At 43.2% G+C, this 18418-nt stretch overlaps 1 protein-coding gene across 8 annotated transcripts in view; it reads left to right on the top strand.

Annotated features, from left to right (window-relative positions):
* STAU1 (staufen double-stranded RNA binding protein 1) overlaps positions 1 to 18418 on the top strand; it is an 83365-nt gene that overhangs the window by 30380 nt on the left and 34567 nt on the right. For 6 of the 8 annotated variants that reach the window (XM_030915404.1, XM_030915402.1, XM_030915398.1 and 3 more), the window contains 2 exons: positions 9161 to 9299; positions 11132 to 11297. In XM_030915404.1, coding sequence (XP_030771264.1) covers positions 9199 to 9299; positions 11132 to 11297 — 267 coding nt within the window. In that variant the 5' untranslated portion in view covers positions 9161 to 9198. Of the gene's footprint in view, positions 1 to 3842; positions 3904 to 9160; positions 9300 to 11131; positions 11298 to 18418 lie in introns of those variants that run through there. The other 2 variants (XM_030915400.1, XM_030915399.1) reach the window with 1 other exon arrangement.

Below are 18418 nucleotides of genomic sequence, written 5' to 3'. Positions count from 1 at the left end.
TGGGATTTATTGCTTTTTCTTCTAGTGAGTTCTGGTGTCCAAATCCTATTGACTTTGTAAAACTCCTGCCCACCAACATCGTTTTGTTTTACTTATATAATTGTTAGAAATAGATAAGGTCTGAGGATGGCAGCCTTTGGACAAAAGACTAGAGGATGCCCAGGAAGGAGAGTTTCACTGTATGGAAGATGACAACCGTTGTTTGAGAGATGGTAGTGGTATGTTGAGTTTAGCGAAACAATGGGCAGGGTACAGCTGGCAACTGTTTCAGAAACCAGTCTGTGCTCAGAAGACCTTGTATTCCAGTTGGTTTTAGTAGCAGTGCTTCATCTGATTTCAGATCTTGCTTGCCCACTATGGGTTAGTTATTCCCCTGACTTCACTCTTTTGAAGACACACCCTCTCCTAGATTACCTGGCTTCATCTGGTTCAGAAAAGACCCCAGTTGTGTCTTCTCTGGGAATGTACTCCTGGAATGGTTTGCAGTTTTGTATCATGGCTGCCTACATTTGTAGGCCTTCCGTTTGTTTTTCCTCTATTTTCATATCCCTGGGAGAATAGTAGTCTTACATACTGCTAGGTGACTTCAATGCTCTTATATTATTTTTCACTTCCTTCTCGTGTGGCAAACCCCATAGAAAAAAATCCCAGCTATGTCTTGTGAATGATTGAGTTTGTTTCAGCAAGATCCAGCTTGAGTATAAGCTTTTGTGTGAGCAAGGTCCAGCTCACCACTGTAAGGTAAATATCATCCATACTGCTAGTGCATTTATAACCCACCTGGAATGTTTTCTGTTTTTTTTATACTCCTGAAAGGGGTGCTGTGATTCAAAATACGAATTTTCAAACTGATGAGGTTGTCTTAAACAAAAACTATACTTAGACAAGATTATAGATTTTTGAAGTTTCTTCTTTTTTCATCCTTGCCAATGGGTCAAAGAAAATCTGTGCTTCTTTTGGAATATTTGGGTTTTATTTTATTTTTTTTTAGAGTCTTTCTTTGCCGCCTAGGCTGGAGTGCAACGTGGTGTGATCATGTCTCACTGCAGCCTCGACCTCCCAGGCTTAAGCAATCCTCTGACCTTGGCCTCTTGAGTAGCTGGGGCATGCCACCATGCCCAGCTAGTTTTTTTTTTAATTCTTTGTGGAGGTAAAGTCTCACTGTGTTGCCCAGGCTTGTTTTGAGTTGCTGGACTCAAACAATCTGCCTGCCTTGGCCTCCCCAATGCTGGGATTACAGGTGTTAGCTACCCTGCCTGGCCATATTTTGCTTTTAAAACTCCAAATAGTGTATAGTTGTTTGGGTTTCTGAACAGAGACAGTTCTCAAGCACCTGTGATTGATTGCCCGTAAGTTTTCCAGCTCTGGGCCACCTCTTGTCTGCTGCCTACGTCTGGCTCCTCTCCTGCTTGTTTGCACAAGGACCTTAGGGCAGGGAGAAGAGGTGATGGGAAATCAGTTCTTTCACTTGTTAGCAATCCAGGCAAAAGGTTTGAAGATGCAATTGCCTGGCTAATTTTGCGTTGTAGTAGAGACGGGGTTTCACCATGTAGTCTCAAAGTGAGTATTTTGTATTGTCTCCGGTTTCAGTTATCCTTGTCATTCCCCTTATCTTAGAGAATGAAAGTCTGACTATAATTTTAAAATTGCTAATCAATATTCAAGAATTCAGTCTTTTTAGAACATGTGGAAAGAAGGGAAAAAAAAGAATTCAGTCTTTGAAACTTGTTTGTTATCTGTATTAACAGCACATTCTGGAACTTTATTATTGCATATCTGTAGTTATCTTTTTTCCCAACCATCTAAGGACACGGAGATACGGAGTTGTCTTTTGCAGCTGTAGCATGAGATGATATAGTATGAGAGATAAGGAATTAACGCTGTTTCTGATCATAACCTTGCAGCAAAGATAATATAATTAAGGATGAGCTATTTATCTCATTATGCCTCATTTTCCTTCACATACAAACCTCAAGCCTTGAATAAGTCGTGTTTCTTTTCATTTGATTGAAAGTAGCATCAGGCACAAACATGAATAGTTACCATAGCATAACACGGTTGAGTTGCCTTTGAAGTCAGACAGATCTGGGTTTGAATCTCAGCGTGTTACTAGGTGTGTGATCTTGTGCAAGTTACTACTTTGTTGTTGTTGTTTCCTCATCTGTAAAATAGGGATAATAATACCCACCAAATAGATTTATTGTGAGAATTAAATGAGAGCATATATGTTAACGTGTGGAGCACAATGCCTGCCACCTAGTAAATGCTTGAGAAATGGTAGCTGTAATTCTGGCTACTTGGGTAGCTGAGGCAGGATTAAACATTTAAGAAAAACAAATATTTCCCACTCACACAAAACTAGCTTAAAAAATGTTGTTTTAAAGCATATTTCTATTTGAAATGTGTCTTTATAGACACATTTAGGCAATTAGGGCCTGGGAGCAGTGGCTCATGTCTGTATTCACAGCAGTTTAGAAGGCCAAGGCCAGCAGATCACTTGACGTCAGGAGTTTGAGACCAGACTGGCCAACATGGTGAAACCTTGTATCTACCAAGAAATACAAAAATTAACTGGATGTGGTGGTGCACGCCTGTAGTCCCAGCTACTCAGGAGGCTGAGGCAGGAGAATCACCTGAACCTGGGGGGCGGGGGCTATAATGAGCTGAGATGGCACCACTGCATTCCAGTCTGGGTGACAGAGTGAGACCCTTTATCAAAAAATCAATTAATTAAAATAGAAATAGAAGGCCGTAAGTAGTTTTTCTGTAACTGTTGTATTTACAGGATTTTTTTGCAGACCTTAACTTAGGATTCCCTTTATTAACTTTTTATTATATTTTGGCTCATGCACTTTCTTACTTTAACTTTTAATAATTTAGGTAGTTTGGCTGTGTGTTCATCTCTAACCGCGTATTTTTTTACCCACAAGTTGTTCAAAGAGGAGAAGTTCTCTTGGGTGATTTAGATTATTTGAAAAATCAAGAGATGTGTACTTTTAGTTCTGTCAAAACCAAGATTCTAACCTCGCTACCAACAGCATGCAGCAGAGTGGCAGCTAGCGCCGGATGGGGAAAGTCCTAGAGAAAGGCAAGACTGTTCGTGAGAATAATTGTGTGTGTGTGTGTGTGTGTGTGTGTGTGTGTGTGTTTTTTTTTTTTTTTTTTTTTTTTTGGCATTTTCCCCTTCAGCATTTATCCATGAGACAATCACCAAGATGACCCAGGGATTGTACTGCGTTGCAGGCTTCTGCCATTTGACCTTCCTGCCTGCCAGGGTTTTGAGGTCATGCTGTTGTTTGTACTTAAATGACTAGCCCGGTGAACTGCAGAATATATAAAGGAGATCCCTGATGTCCTGATGTGTCAAGTGTCGGAGGGGGGCGGGGGTAAAGGATTATTTATTTATTTATTTATTTATTTATTTATTTTTGAGATGGAGTCTCGTTCTGTGGCCCAGGCTGGAGTGTAGTGGCGCGATCTGCTGGGATTACAGGCACGAGCCACCGCGCCTGGCTTTTTTTTTTTTTTTGAGATGGAGTCTTACTCTGTTGCCCATACTGGAGTGCACTGGCGCAATCTTGGCTCACTGCCACCTCTGCCTCCTGGGTTCAAGTGATTCTCCTGCCTCAGCTACCCAAGTAGCTGGAATTACAGGCGCATGCCACCATACCTGGCTAATTTTTGCATTTTTAGTAGAGATGGGGTTTCACCATTTAGGCCAGGCTGGTCTCGAACTCCTGACCTCAAGTGATCTGCCTGACTTGGCCTCCCAGAGTGCTAGGATTACAGGCATGAGCCACTGCACCTGGCCAATAAAGGATTCTTTATGTTTTTTCCTTTAGTGGAAGCTGTGCACTGAGGGAATCCTAAAAGTAAGACCTACAAGAAAAATCAGCTATGAAGGCAAGTTGCCCCACCCCTTAAGGCACCAAACTTAAATGACCTAGACATACTGAAATCCAGGTTTCTCTTGTAAATTGTTTGTAAGTGAGATAAAGTGATATTCAGCGATAACATCAGAAAAGTAAAAGCTTCAATTAATTATTATTATTTTTTTTTGAGACAGAGCCTTACTCTGTCACCCAGGCTTGAGTGCTGTAGTGTGTTCTCGGCTCACTGCAACCTCCACCTCCAGGGTTCAAGTGATTCTCTTGCCTCAGCCTCCTGAGTACCTGGGATTACAGACATGTGCTACCACACCTGGCTAATTTTTGTATTTTTAGTAGAGGCAGGGTCTCCCCATGTTGGCCAGGCGAGTCTCGAACTCCTGACCTCAGGTTATCTGCCCGCCTCGGCCTCCCAACGTGCTAGGATTACAGGTGTGAGCCACCACGCCGGGCCGCTTCAGTTGATTTGTTAAATTCCGAAGTAATGAATCTTAAATCTTTGGGGTGCATCAGAATTACTTTGGGAACTTGTTAAAAATACAAATCCTCGGCTGGGCGCGGTGGCTCACGCCTGTAATCCCAGCACTTTGGGAGGCCGAGGCGGGCAGATTACAAGGTCAGGAGATCGAGACCACGGTGAAACCCCGTCTCTACTAAAAATACAAAAAAAAAAATTAGCCGGGCGCGGTGGCGGGCGCCTGTAGTCCCAGCTACTCAGGAGGCTGAGGCAGGAGAATGGCGTGAACCCGGGAGGCGGAGCTTGCAGTGAGCCGAGATTGTGCCACTGCACTCCAGCCTGGCGGACAGAGCGAGACTCCGTCTCAAAAAAAAAAAAAAAAAAAAAATACAAATCCTCATTCCTTAAATCCTATCACTTTGGAAGGCTGAGGCAAGAGGATCACTGGAACCCAGGAGTTTAAGACCAGCCTAGGCAACATAGGGAGACGCTACCTCTGCAAAAATTAAAAAATTAGCCAGGTATGGTCTGGGCGCGGTGGCTCATGCCCGTAATCCCAGCACTTTGAGAGTCCAAGGTGGGCGGATCACAAGGTCGAGACGGAGACCATCCTGGCCAATATGGTGAAACCCCGTCTCTACTAAAAATTCAAAACTTAGCTGGGCATGGTGGTGCATGCCTGTAGTCCCAGCTACTCAGGAGGCTGAGACAGGAGAATCGCTTGAACCTGGGGGGCAGAGGTTGCAGTAAGCTGAGATCATGCCACTACACTCCGGCCTGGCGGCAGAGCAAGACTCTTGTCTTAAAAAAAAAAAGCCAGGTATGGTGGTGTGTGCATGTAGTCCCAGCTACTCTGGAGGCTGCAGTGAGCTATGATTGTGCCACTGAGCTCCAGCCTGGACAGCAGAGTATGACCCCATCTCAAAAATTGAAAAAAAGGGTGGTTATGCTTTCAACCAAGAGCCCACAAACACATTGCAGCATCAAAACAAACATTGTCTTAATTTGTGTGAAGTACTACTGTGTGTTTAAATCAAGTTTGCAAAATCTCTTTCATGAGAAGTAATTGGAAGAGAATTTTGAGGCTGGACATGGTGGGTCATGCCTGTAATCCCAGCACTTTGGGAGACTGAGGCAGGTAGATCACTTGAGGTCAGGAGTTTGAGACCAGCCTGGCCAACATGGTGAAACCCCGTCTCTACTAAAAGTACAAAAATTAGCCGGGCATGGTGGCAGGTGCCTGTAATCCCAACTACTCGGGAGACTGAGGCAGGAGAATTTCTTGAACCCAGGAGGTGGAGGTTGCATTGAGCCGAGATCACACCACTGCACTCCAACCTGGGGACAGAGTAAGACTATGTGTCTAAAAACAAAAAAGAATTTCAGTGCATACACACACAATCTCTTTTTTTGTTTGTTTGTTTATAAAAACAACAAAAAAGGATAAGAAGGGGATGACAGGATGAATTATCAAGATAAGACCAGGCCTCTTAAACCATGACCATAGAAAGTGTTCAAGGTTCAAGTGACATATTACAGTCAATGTCAGGTTTCATGAATTGAGAGCTCACACTTTTCACTTCTAGGAATTTACAGTACTGCTGACACTTGGAGATCAGCACTGGTGCGCTGAGTGAACTGGTATTAAAAAGGTCAAACACACAGTTGCTGCTAAAGCTTTGGAGGGAACAAAATTTCCTAAGCCCATAGTCTGCCCTTTTGGTAGCGAAGGAAGGAATCCAGGTCTTATGCATGGGCCAAACAGGTACCTTTCAAAAGTGTATCTAAAGGTACTACTATTTAATATGTATATGAATGGTTTCTTAACAAACTTGTCGATTTTGAAAGCACAGATTCTACACAACCAGTGACAAATGCTTATTTTTTGGGAATCCTTAACCTCATTGTAAAGCAGTGGTTTTCAATCTGTGATGCCTCAACGCCTGACAATCTGGAAAGGCGGTCATAGGAAGGATGGTGGGTGACCAGATAATTTCAAAGATTTCCGAAAAGTTTAATGAAAATATATTTTTTGATAAGATTGTATAGATTAGCAAGAATGTAAGTTTTATCTAGAGTCACATCAAGTCAGTGTGGTAATATTTATTGTACTTTTGTTGGTCAGAAGTGCTTATTGTCAGTTGTATGTCTCTTAATTAAAAAGAATGAGAAAATATAAATATTACTTAAATACAAGCCAGCAGGTAGTATCTCCTCAAACAAGGGACCCATGCAGGGGGAGTATGCTAATCAAGAAGGTGTGGCTGGTGAAGGGTTGGGGATCAGTGACCTGGAGGCTGTGTCATTAATGGCTGTTTTAGCAGAGACCCCCTCACATGCATGAAGTCATCCCAAGTCTTGGTATGTAGGAAGGAATCTGGGAAGTTATCAGTCACATCTTTCTTGTTACTTTTGATTTCTTTGTGGCATACTTTCTTCATGTTTATTCTCTATTGCAGACAAATTCTGTGGATCAGAGCTGCTCTTAAAATGATTCAGACTGTACTTAAAATGCAATTACGTGAATTCTGTAAAAAATATAATTCTAATGCAAGAGAGAGATCTGTAATTCATGTGGCCCTCTGTGCAAACCCCAAAGATATTCTTATAGATTTGATTCATGCATTAAATTTAGTTGAACCAATTATAGTACAGAATAAGGTCTTTTTTATTTCTCTCTATATACATCCTAAAGAGGCATTTTAAAGTGGATTTTTGTGTGCATTTAGATTTTGCCATTTCTAGTGTTCTGTTTTTGATATGAAAGTGATGTTTTTTGGCCGGGCGCGGTGGCTCAAGCCTGTAATCCCAGCACTTTGGGAGGCCGAGACGGGCGGATCAGGAGGTCAGGAGATGGAGACCATCCTGGCTAACACGGTGAAACCCCGTCTCTACTAAAAAATACAAAAAACTAGCCGGGCGAGGTGGCGGGCGTCTGTAGTCCCAGCTACTCGGGAGGCTGAGGCAGGAGAATGGCGTAAACCCAGGAGGCGGAGCTTGCAGTGAGCTGAGATCTGGCCACCGCACTCCAGCCTGGGCAGCAGAGCGAGACTCCGTCTCAAAAAAAAAAAAAAAAAAAAAAGAAAGTGTTGTTTTTAAATATGATTGTGCACTGACACTAATCTTTCCAGGCTGCTTTTCTTTTTTATTGATTTTTAAAAGTTTATGGATTGGATGAACTGAGGGAAAGAAAAATTGGAAAATGAATAGCATGTATCTTTTGAAGATACATTTTGAGATAACTTGTTATATATGAAAATGGAACTCATTTTCCTAGCAAATATTACCACAGGTCAAATTCCATTAGAAATGTCAAGAATGGAAATATCTGAGTATTTTGTGGGCCTTGTGTAACTTTGAGGGTTGCTGCTGTCTCAGTGATTTTTCACCTTTCCTTAAGTTGCACATCGTGTTGTATTGTAGCTCTTTGAGTGTGCTTTGTGTTCTTTGAACTCCTCTGGGGCAGGAATTGTTTCTTTTTTTCTTTTTTAGACAGAGTTTCACTCTTGTTGCCCGATGTGGAGTGCAATGAGGCAATCTCGGCTCACTGCAACCTCCACTTCCTGGGTTCAAGTGATTCTCCTGCTTCAGCCTCCCAAGTAGCTGGGATTACAGGTGCGCGCCACCATGCCTGGCAAAGTTTTTGTATTTTTAGTAGAAATGGGATTTCACCATGTTAGCCAGGCTGATCTTGAACTCCTGACCTCAGGTGATCTGCCCGCCTCAGCCTTCCAAAGTGCTGGGATTACAGGCATGAGCCACTCTCACTGCAAGGTCTGCCTCCTGTGTTCTTGCCATTCTCCTGCCTCAGTTTCCTGAGTAGCTGGGACTACAGGTGCCTGCCACCACGCCCAACTAATTTTTTGTATTTTTTAGTAGAGACGGGGTTTCACCGTGTTAACCAGGATGGTCTCGATATCCTGACCTCATGATCCGCCTGCCTCAGCCTCCCAAGGTGCTGGGATTACAGGCGTGACCCACCACGCCTGGCCAGGAATTGTATTTCTTTTTATTTTATTTTATTTTTTTTTGAGATGGAGTCTCGCTCTGCGGCCCAGGCTGGAGTGCAGTGGCCGGATCTCAGCTCACTGCAAGCTCTGCCTCCCGGGTTTACGCCATTCTCCTGCCTCAGCTTCCCGAGTAGCTGGGACTACAGGCGCCCGCCACATCACCCGGCTAGTTTTTTGTATTTTTTAGTAGAGACGGGGTTTCACTGTGTTAGCCAGGATGGTCTCGATCTTTTGACCTTGTGATCTGCCTGTCTCGGCCTCCCAAAGTGCTGGGATTACAAGCTTGAGCCACCGCACCCAGCCAGGAATTGTATTTCTTAAGCTTAGCACAGTGCTTTGCATCCAGTTAGTAACGTAATAAATGCATCGTTCAATAGTGTGTACAGACATACTTCTGAGTGCAAGCCAATAATCCTGTAAATCAGTACAACCAAGGTTATATTGATTAAGTATTCTCAAACACTAAAACAATGTGGACATTTACATGGGATTTTTTAATCGTGAAACTTGATGTGTTTTGGAACTTATTTCTGACAGCTGTACCATATAGCTTTCACTGATAATGTCTTGGGTTAAATTGTGGCTCCTCTGATAGCCCTCAGAGTAGATTTTGTGCTGTTGACTGTGTATAAATATCAAGAAATCACAGCATATTCTTGGATTTCCTTGTCTGATGCCTAGCAGTGACCCAGGTCCTTTTATGTATCATGAATCCAGTTAGCAGAAAGCATGCTATTACATTTTATTTTAGTGAGTATCATTCTCATATCAGAACAAAACAGTTATTTGTCGATTCTTTCTTGCAGAAAGCATAACCCCTACTGTAGAACTAAATGCACTGTGCATGAAACTTGGAAAAAAACCAATGTATAAGCCTGTTGACCCTTACTCTCGGATGCAGTCCACCTATAACTACAACATGAGAGGAGGTGCTTATCCCCCAAGGTATGTGTGAGGTTTTTTTTCTTCTTTTTTTTCATAAAATACAGGTGAAAATGTGTGTGATATTTTACATAAACTAGTACCTCTAGATTGTGGAGGGAGTAATGATTTGGTTTGGGCCTGCCAAATGTTGAAGTCGGTCTTAATTACTCTTGTGCCCCTCCCCCGCCTTTTTTTTTTTTTTTTTTTTTTTTGAGACAGAGTCTTGCTGTGTCGCCCAGGCTGAAGTGCAGTGGCGCTATCTCGGCTCACTGCATCCTCTGCCTCCTGGGTTCAAGTGATTCTCCCTGTCTCAGCCTCCCGAGTAGCTGGGATTGCAGGCGCCTGCCACCACACCCGGCTAAGTTTTTTTTGTATTTTTTAGTAGAGACGGGGTTCTGCGATGTTCGCCGGGCTGGTCTTGAACTCCTGACCTCAGACGATCTGCCCACCTTGGCCTCCCAAAGTGCTGGGATTACAAGCGTGAGCCACAGCACCCGGCCTCCCCTCTTTTTTTTTTTTTTTTTTTTTAATTCATTGAGACAGTGTCTCCCTATGTTGCCCAGACTGGTCTTGAACTCCTGGGCTTGAGGAGTCCTCCTGCCTCAGCCTGCCACAGTGCTAGGATTAAAGGCATGAGCCACTACACCCAGCCCTTTGTGATTCTTTACTGCTCTTGGAAAGGGCCTGAACATATTTCTCACTGGCGATGTGGCTTGCGCCCTCTAGCAGCCTGGCTAAAGATCATCCTTGTAACTGCTCTATGTAACTAAATCTTATTCAAACATGATTCCCATAGCATCATGATTCCTGCAAGACAGTGATTCCCAGCATTTGTAGATTACCTGATTATTGGGTACTTTTTGACTTTTGAACTTGTGCGCTTTGTACATAGCTTTGGTGCAGTAAAATATTAATTGAAACCTGAAAATGCCATGGATTAAAAAATCTTCTGCCGGCGGTAGTAAGACATTAGTGGAGGCCGAGCACGGTGGCTCACGCCTGTAATCCCAGCTCTTTGCGAGGCTGAGGTGGGCGGATCACGAGGTCAGAAGTTTGAGACCAGTCTGGCCAACACAGTGAAACCCCGTCTCTACTAAAAATATGAAAATTAGCTGGGCATGGTGGTGGGTGCCTGTAATCACGCTACTCGGGAGGCTGAGGCAGGAGAATCACTTGAATCCAGGAGGCAGAGATTGCAGTGAGCTGAGATCGTGCCACTGCACTCCAGCCTGGGCAACGAGAAAAACTCCATCTCAAAAAAAAAAAGACATTAGTGGATAGATGATGAGCAAAATGGAATTCTTCATTTCCCTGCTCTCTCGGGGGATATAGCCATTTTAAAAATACAAGCTATGAAATGGATAAGAAACTGGGTTCTGCTAGGGAAATGGATGAGAAACTGGGTTCTGCTAGGTAGGCTACAGCTTGTTGGGATTTCTTGAAATGAGGGTCCTTTCTAAAAGACTTGTGCATTAAAATTCCCAGCCTCCTGTTGGAGACATGCAAATTTAAAGCTAAGGTTTGAGAAGGCAGAGCAAACCAAGTGTCTGTCTCAGCCAAAGCCTAATTCATTTTAGATTTTGTCAGTGCAGGTTAGCATGATAAACTCATAATTTCTAAGCCATTGTGTTTCATGAGATGTAAGTTTGGATTGCTAAAAAGTGTTTTCTTATACTGTGTAGCAATTCTAATCCAGTTTAAGCTTTTATGAAATCTCTGGATATATTGATGAAGAGTGATTAGCATCAAACACTAATGTGAGTAGGATCGTGATGAAGGAACATTTGCCAGAGAGTATATAGGTGATTTATCAACTTGAGACTGTAATTTGCCTAACCTCCTTTTATTTCTAGGTACTTTTACCCATTTCCAGTTCCACCTTTACTTTATCAAGTGGAACTTTCTGTGGGAGGACAGCAATTTAATGGGAAAGGAAAGACAAGACAGGCTGCGAAACATGATGCTGCTGCCAAAGCATTGAGGATCCTGCAGAATGAGCCCCCACCGGAGAGGCTGGAGGTAAGGAGCGGAGCCCAGGCTCCCTGACGCTTCGACAGGGTGGGAGGGTAGTGGGGAGATGTCACTGCACGTTATCTTTTCTAAGAAGGGACGTTGACAGCTGTCCATAATTTTTATTTGAATGCCTCCAAGATTTTATACTCTGTAGCTTTCTTGCTTTTTACCCCTTTTTTCATTTTAAAATTTCTTAACAAGAAAGTCAGTTGCCTTCTTTTTCAGTCTGTGGCATGGTTTTGAGTGACATGGTGTGAACACGTTAGAAAGTTTGCAATTCAATTGAGTTGTGAAGAACATGTATGGATGAAGTCTTCAGTGCTGAAGATTTTGCTTGCCAGAACCTACTGTGATATATGGTACCAGGTTAGATAATTTTCTGAAGCTGTTTTTGACCAGCCACTCTTGATTATATAGAAGTGCCTGTTATCTATTGCCTCATCACAGAATTTAGTGATGGTTTAAACATCTCCAGGCATTTATTTTGCTCATAAGTCTGCAACTGAGGCCGGGCTTGGCAAGGGTAGCTTGTCTTCATTCCACACAGCTTTGGTTGAGGTGACTCTGCAGGGGGCTGGAGGATCTGTTTTTAAGATGGCTCACTTGTGTGGCTGGTAAGTTGGTGCTTGCTGTCAGCTAGGAGCTCAGCTGGGTCTCTGGCCCCAGGACTTCAGTTCATCCCTGGGTGACCTATGGAAGGATTGCTTACACTTCCTCATGGTATGGTGGCTGGTTGCCCAGAGTAAGCATCCTAGAAGATGGGAAATGGAAGCAGCTGCCAGTTTCTTAAGGCTTAGGCTCAGAAATCACAGCATCGTGTCTGCCATGTTCTGCAGGTCAAGCAGGCACGGAGCCCAGATTCAAAGGAAGGAGACATAAAATGTCACTTAAAAAAAAAAAAATTGAGGTGGCCAGGCACAGTGGCTCACGCCTGTAATCCCACCACTTTGGGAGGTCAAGGCGGGCAGATCATGAGGTCAGGAGATCGAGACATCCTGGCTAAGACGGTGAAACCCTGTCTCTACTAAAAATACAAAAAATTCGCCAGGCTTGGTGGTGGGAGCCTGTAGTCCCAGCTATTTGAGAGGCTTAGGCAGGAGAATGATGTGAACTCGGGAGGCGGAGCTTGCAGTGAGCTGAGATTGTGCCACTGCACTCCAGCCTTGGTGACAGAGCGAGACTGTGTCTCAGAAAAAAAAAAAAAAAAAATTGGAGGTAAAAATTATATAACCTAAATTGACTAGTGTAAGTGTACAATTCAGTGGATTTTAGTACATTCACAATATGGAGAATCCCATTTCCAGATGATGAAGGAATTGTCAAAGAATTACGGACCATGCTTTAAAACCACCATGATAGGAAAAGGATTTTTAGCATTTTTGTGACTCAATAGCAATATAATTCTTAGGGAATCAGTAACTCCATGCCATTGAGGGGGTCAAAGCATTAGTGAATATCTTTGGCCAGGCAGAATCTTATCACAGATAGAGTCACAAAGCCCAGAAGAAGCCCAGTGAATTGAAAACATTGAGATTTCATAATTCTGTTTAATCACAGCAGGAAATGCCACCTGAAAATATCTCTGGGTAGCATTTGACTTTTCCTCACCCGGAAACATGTTCACAAAGAACAAGAAGATCCTGCACAGAACAGTGTGCTAAGTATGTGATGAGAGGTGTAGACCCGAGCGGACCTTGGGCAGGGTACCTGCTGAGGTCTGTTGTATCCAACTGCCACCCAGGGCGACCCAGCTCGGGCTTCATGGCTGGCCGCACAGGAACGATTTGTTTTTCTTTTGTTACGCTGCGTTTCCATTTTCCACTGTAATCACCTATTCTAGTAGATGATCTGTTTCCATGGCCCATTAAGGACCAAATCAAAGAAAATGAGGCTGTAGCTAAAAGAGGAGGATTTAGTGAAGTTAAAAGGATGAGCTTTTCAGTGGTGAGATTTATTAAAACACCAGAAAAGTAGTGTAATTTGAGTTATTTTGGAGGCTCTTCAGCGTTTTACCTGACTGGTGCTAATCTAATTGGAGTCAGATGGAGTAAGTGTTTCTAGTACTTCTAGCCAATAGTTGATAAACAATTGCTGGACACTGCTATATGGATTTTCTGCATCACAATCACTTGAGAAGTTAAAAAAAGAAATTCTAGGCCCAACCCCGGCATTCTAATGCATTAGTTCTAGGGTAAAACCCAGGAATCTGGCTTTTGCTTTTGTTGTTCTTGCTGGGTTTTTTTTTTGAGACAGTCTCCCTCTGTCACCCAGGCTGGAGTGTAGTGGCATGATCTTGGCTCACTGCAACCTCCACCTCCTGGGTTCAAGCAATTCTCGTGCCTCAGCTTCCCAAGTAGCTGGGACTGCAGGTGCTCACCACCATGCCCAGCTAAATTTTGTATTTTTAGTAGAGATGGAGTTTCACTGTACTGCCCAGGTTGGTCTCAAGCTCCTGAGCTCAGGTGATCTGACCACCTTGGCCTTCCAGAGTGCTGGGATTACGGGCATGAGCCACCATACCCAGCCATGTTGTTGTTAGTGAGCTCTTGGAGTGATTCTGAGGTATGGTCAAGGTTGGAGAACCACGGATCTAAGCGCTGTCAGCACTTCCCCAGCAGTTCTTCCCCTTGACTCCTCCATGAGAGTGAAGACAGTATTGCTACAAAGGATAAGTGCCTATTGGTATTTCTGAGTCTCCCACCTTCACTCACTAGAGCAGCATTGGTTGGCACAGTCCTGAGGGCAGCAGTTGTTGTGGACATGTTCTCCTGGGCTGAGTTTTCACTGGGTCCTGTGAAATCTCTGAGGAGCTTTGCTGGGGAAAAAACAAACAAACAAACAAAAAAACACCTTTTTTCACTGACGTGTATATCTTGAATATGTTACGTCATTTACTTATAATTCCTTGGAGGACTCAAATTCAGCACACACCTAAGCACTTTTTAATGGCTGCAAAGTGTTCCACTAAGTGAATGCACTGCTTTGTTTTCCAGCAGGGACTTGATTATTTAGGTTGTTTGTAGTTTTCCCTCTTATGAAATGGGTCAGGAAGAACATCGTTGCAGTAAAGTCTTTGTCCACAGTCCTAGAAGTAGAATTGCTGAACCAGCGGGTATGCACAGTGGTACATATGGCCAAGTTCTCCACAGGAAGAGGGGGCCATTTTACAACCTGCTGATAGGCCATAAGCAACCTGTCTGTCCACAGCCTGCCAGCATTGGAAATGATAATTGTAAACAAATTGTCAGGTTAGCTGTGGCAAATTTGTGGAGCATGTGATTGTGTGGTGGATCAATGCATCTTCTCTAGAAGATATGCAGTAAAGCCAGCACTTGCTGTCTACAGGACAGGTATAGTCTGGGCCCTCTATGCCAGGCGCTGTGCTAGACCCTAAGTTGAAAACAGCCAGTGCCGTCCCTTTTCCTGTGAACTTGGTCAGATGGAGCTGCCACACATTAACATCAATATCAGCAAAAAGTGCAGTTAGTACAAGGATGGAAAAGTGACAAGGATTAGAAGAACGTAAAGTACTTCATTTAGATTGGAGTAATGGTGGTGAGTTCAGAGCAGTCTTTTCAGAGGAAGAGACATTTCGGCTGAGACTAAAGATCAGCAAAGAGCAGGGACAGTGTATGCCCAGAGAGGGAGCGGCAGCTGCAAAGGCCCCAAGTTAAAGTGCATGGGTTATTTGTTTATTTAATCTAAGGTTTGTGCTAACGAAGGATGAGTTTTACTCAGTGTCCGAGCTATTAGGAGCAGTATGGTCATAGCTGCAGTATCTGTAATAGAGAAAAACAGGAGCTAGCTTAAATGTCCTTTACTAGGTAAGTGGTTAAAAACATGGCTACGTTTATCCCATGAGTACGAGTGTGGTATCTCATATACACCGGCATGAAAGGGGATGAAGTTGCAGAGCTGTTACTGTGTGTACAGTGTGATCCTGTTGGTGTTTCAGTAAACAGCAGAGCCAACTGTAAGTGTGTGTATGTATTTTTGTTTGTTTCTTTCCTTTTGTTTTGGAGACAAGGTCTCACTCTGTTGCCCAGGTTGGAGCGCGGAGGCCCTCCATGCAGGCTCACTGCAGCCTTGACCTCCCTGGGCTTAGGTGATCCTCCCATCTCAGCCTCCTGAGTAGCTGGGACTAGCTGGGACTATCGATTCATGCCACCACGCCCTGCTAATTTTTGTATTTTTTTGTAGAGATGGGATTTCGCCGTGTTGCCCTGGCTGGTCTTAAACTCCTAGGCTTAAATGATCTGCCCACCTTGGCCTCCCAAAATACCAGGATTACAGGCATGAGCCACCATAAACATTCTGAAGTTTTAAAAATACTTTTTTATACTTTTGTAAAAATGAATAAATGCAGCTCTTTCTGGTTTTGAATCCTTATCTTCACTTGGGACAGGTGCATACTTAAGTATCCTTAAGTATATACTTAAATATTTAATTTATTTATTTTCTTGAGATGGGGTCTCACTCTGTCACTTGGGCTAGAGTGCAGTGGTGTGATTTTGGCTCACTGCAACCTCCACCTCCTGGACTCAAGCAGTCCTTCCACCTCAGCCTCCCAAGCAGCTGGGACCACAGGTGCATGCCACCACACCTGTCTAATTTTTGTATTTTTGGTAGAGACAAGATTTCACCATGTTTCCCAGGCTGGTGTCGAACTCCTGAGCTCAAGTGACCACCTACCTGCGTCGGCCTCCCAAAATGCTGGGATTACTGGCGTGAACAATAGTGCCTGGCCTAAAATTGGAGACTTTAACCCCTCTTGTTTCCTCAGTGTTCATTGGACCTAGTTTTCTTTTTATTCTTTTTTTTTTTTTTTTCTAACAGAGATGGGTCTCACTGTTGTTGCCCAGGCTGGAGTGCAGTGGCTATACACAGACATGATCATAGTACCCTGTGTCCTTGAAGTCCTGGCTTCAGGTGATCCTTTTGCCTCTTGATTATCTGGGACTACAGGCATGCTTGTGCCTGGCTCAGGTTTTCTTTCTTTTTTTGAGACGGAGTCTTGCTCTATTGCCAGGCTGGAGTGCAGTGGCGCGATCTCGGCTCACTGCAACCTCCGACTCCCTGATTCAAGCTATTCTCCTGCCATAGCCTCCTGAGTAGCTGGGATTACAGGCATGTGCCACCACGCCCAGCTAATTTTGTATTTTTCGTAGAGACAGGGTTTCACCTGTTGGCCAGGATGATCTCAATCTCCTGACCTCGTGATCCACCCACCTCGGCCTCCCAAAGTGCTGGGATTATAGGCATGAGCCACCACACTTGGCCTCTTTTTTTTTTTTGAGATATAGTCTCACTCTGTTGCCCAGGCTGGAGTGCAGTGGCACAATCTCGGCTCACTGCAACCTCTGCCTCCCAGCTTCAAGCAATTCTGCCTCAGCCTCCCAAGTAGCTGGGACTACAGGTGTGCACCACCACGCCCGGCTAATTTTTGTATTTTTAGTAGAGACAGGGTTTCACCATGTTGGCCAGGCTGGTCTCAAACTCCTGACCGCGTAATCCACCTGCCTTGGCCTCCTAAAGTGCTGGGATTATAGGCATGAGCCACCGCGCCCAGCCAGGTTTTTGTTTTTGAAGCTGCTTTTTTAAGCTCTTTAAGGTGTGGTATTACATGGGTTGTATTCTTTTTTAGAGGCATTATAAAGAACTGAGAGAAAGTATATATTTTTTTTAAATAGTGCAAAACTCATTCTTTCTTACAGTTACCATAGAGGCCTTTTGGACCTTTTTATAAATCTTTACATGATGGGATCTTAGGGATCTTAATTTTCCTGTGTTTTGAACATTTAGCTATTTGTTATGCCACATAATTATTTCAATACTATTCATCATCTACTCCCAAATATACCAGATGAGATGAAAATCATAAGAAAATGGAAGAATGATAAAGCCTCTGGGGTGGATATATAATAGTGAAATAATTGTCATCATGACACCATCTTTTATTATACTTAATGGCCTTGCCTAGTCTATTGCATTATCTTTCAAGAAGTTAAAAAAAGAAGACTGGAGACACCTTCTTTTGAGTCTCCTTTTTGCTTTCATTGAACCCAAGTGAGAATCCAGAATTTTTCTGTTTTTCATCTGTAATGTGAAGGAGAAGAGAACTGACAGTGGAAGACATTTCTGATGATTAACAAATCAGAAGATGAACACAAAAAGACAGATAGATGGCAGCACTCCAGACGGTAATGATGATGGTGAGATTGTCTAAGCAAAATCTCAGACTGTGAGTCTTCAGATGCTAGCATAGATAAATTTCCCCATACTCAAGAATCAGCTAGTGATTATTTCTCTGATGTATGGAAAGGAAATGTGGTATTCTCATCTAGTCATTCAACAGAAAGGACTTCATCATGCAACATTTTTCAACAAGAACCTGCCCCATCCTGTTTGCATAAAAAAAAAAAAATACCCGTGACAACATTCTTTTATGTTTGGCCGCCAACATTTATTTCTTACCACTTATTGTTAACAAAATAAGTGAACAAATGCACAAGGAGGTGTGTGTCCAAAGGTGATTGGAAGAAAATAGATATAAAAATGCCAAAAGTCACTGGATTGATCCTTCTGTTGGTGTTTATAAATCCAAAAATGAAAGCATTTTGCACTTACAGAGCAAAGAAATGGCTGCTTTCTCTTCAATAGAATTATGTGTCTGTTTCAAAAGTAGTATGTTGACAGTGCCAGTACATGAAGAATCTGAGGTCCTGATAAGTTAGAACTGGTTGGAGATGGACTTGGAATCTGACATCGCTGCAGGTGGGCTGTGCCCCAGGTGCAGGTGCAGGTGCAGCAGGCAATGAGCAGTTAGTTGCATATAGAGGATCTTGCTTTTTTTTTGGGGTATATGTGCCTTCCAAATTAGAAACATTGGGATAAGAAGCTGGGTTTGCTGTGTTTAAGTTCTTGTTAAAATGGCTTTTGTCATCCTTTTATTTGGTAAATTATTTGTAAAATGACTTTAGATATAGCAAAATAAAAGAGTGTTGGAGCCATTATTAAGTGGTGATGGCTAATTTTCCTAGCATACTGTGAGGGTTAAGTATGGTTCAGAGCATTTCTTTCTTTTCTGTTGTTTTGTTTTGAAATAGGGTCTTCCTCTGTCACCCTAG

The sequence above is a fragment of the Rhinopithecus roxellana genome, chromosome 13 (genome assembly GCF_007565055.1).
Source record: "Rhinopithecus roxellana isolate Shanxi Qingling chromosome 13, ASM756505v1, whole genome shotgun sequence".
NCBI classification, from domain to species: domain Eukaryota; kingdom Metazoa; phylum Chordata; class Mammalia; order Primates; family Cercopithecidae; genus Rhinopithecus; species Rhinopithecus roxellana.
Note: the sequence above shows the minus strand (reverse complement) of the source record. Positions and strands in the feature narration are given on the sequence as shown.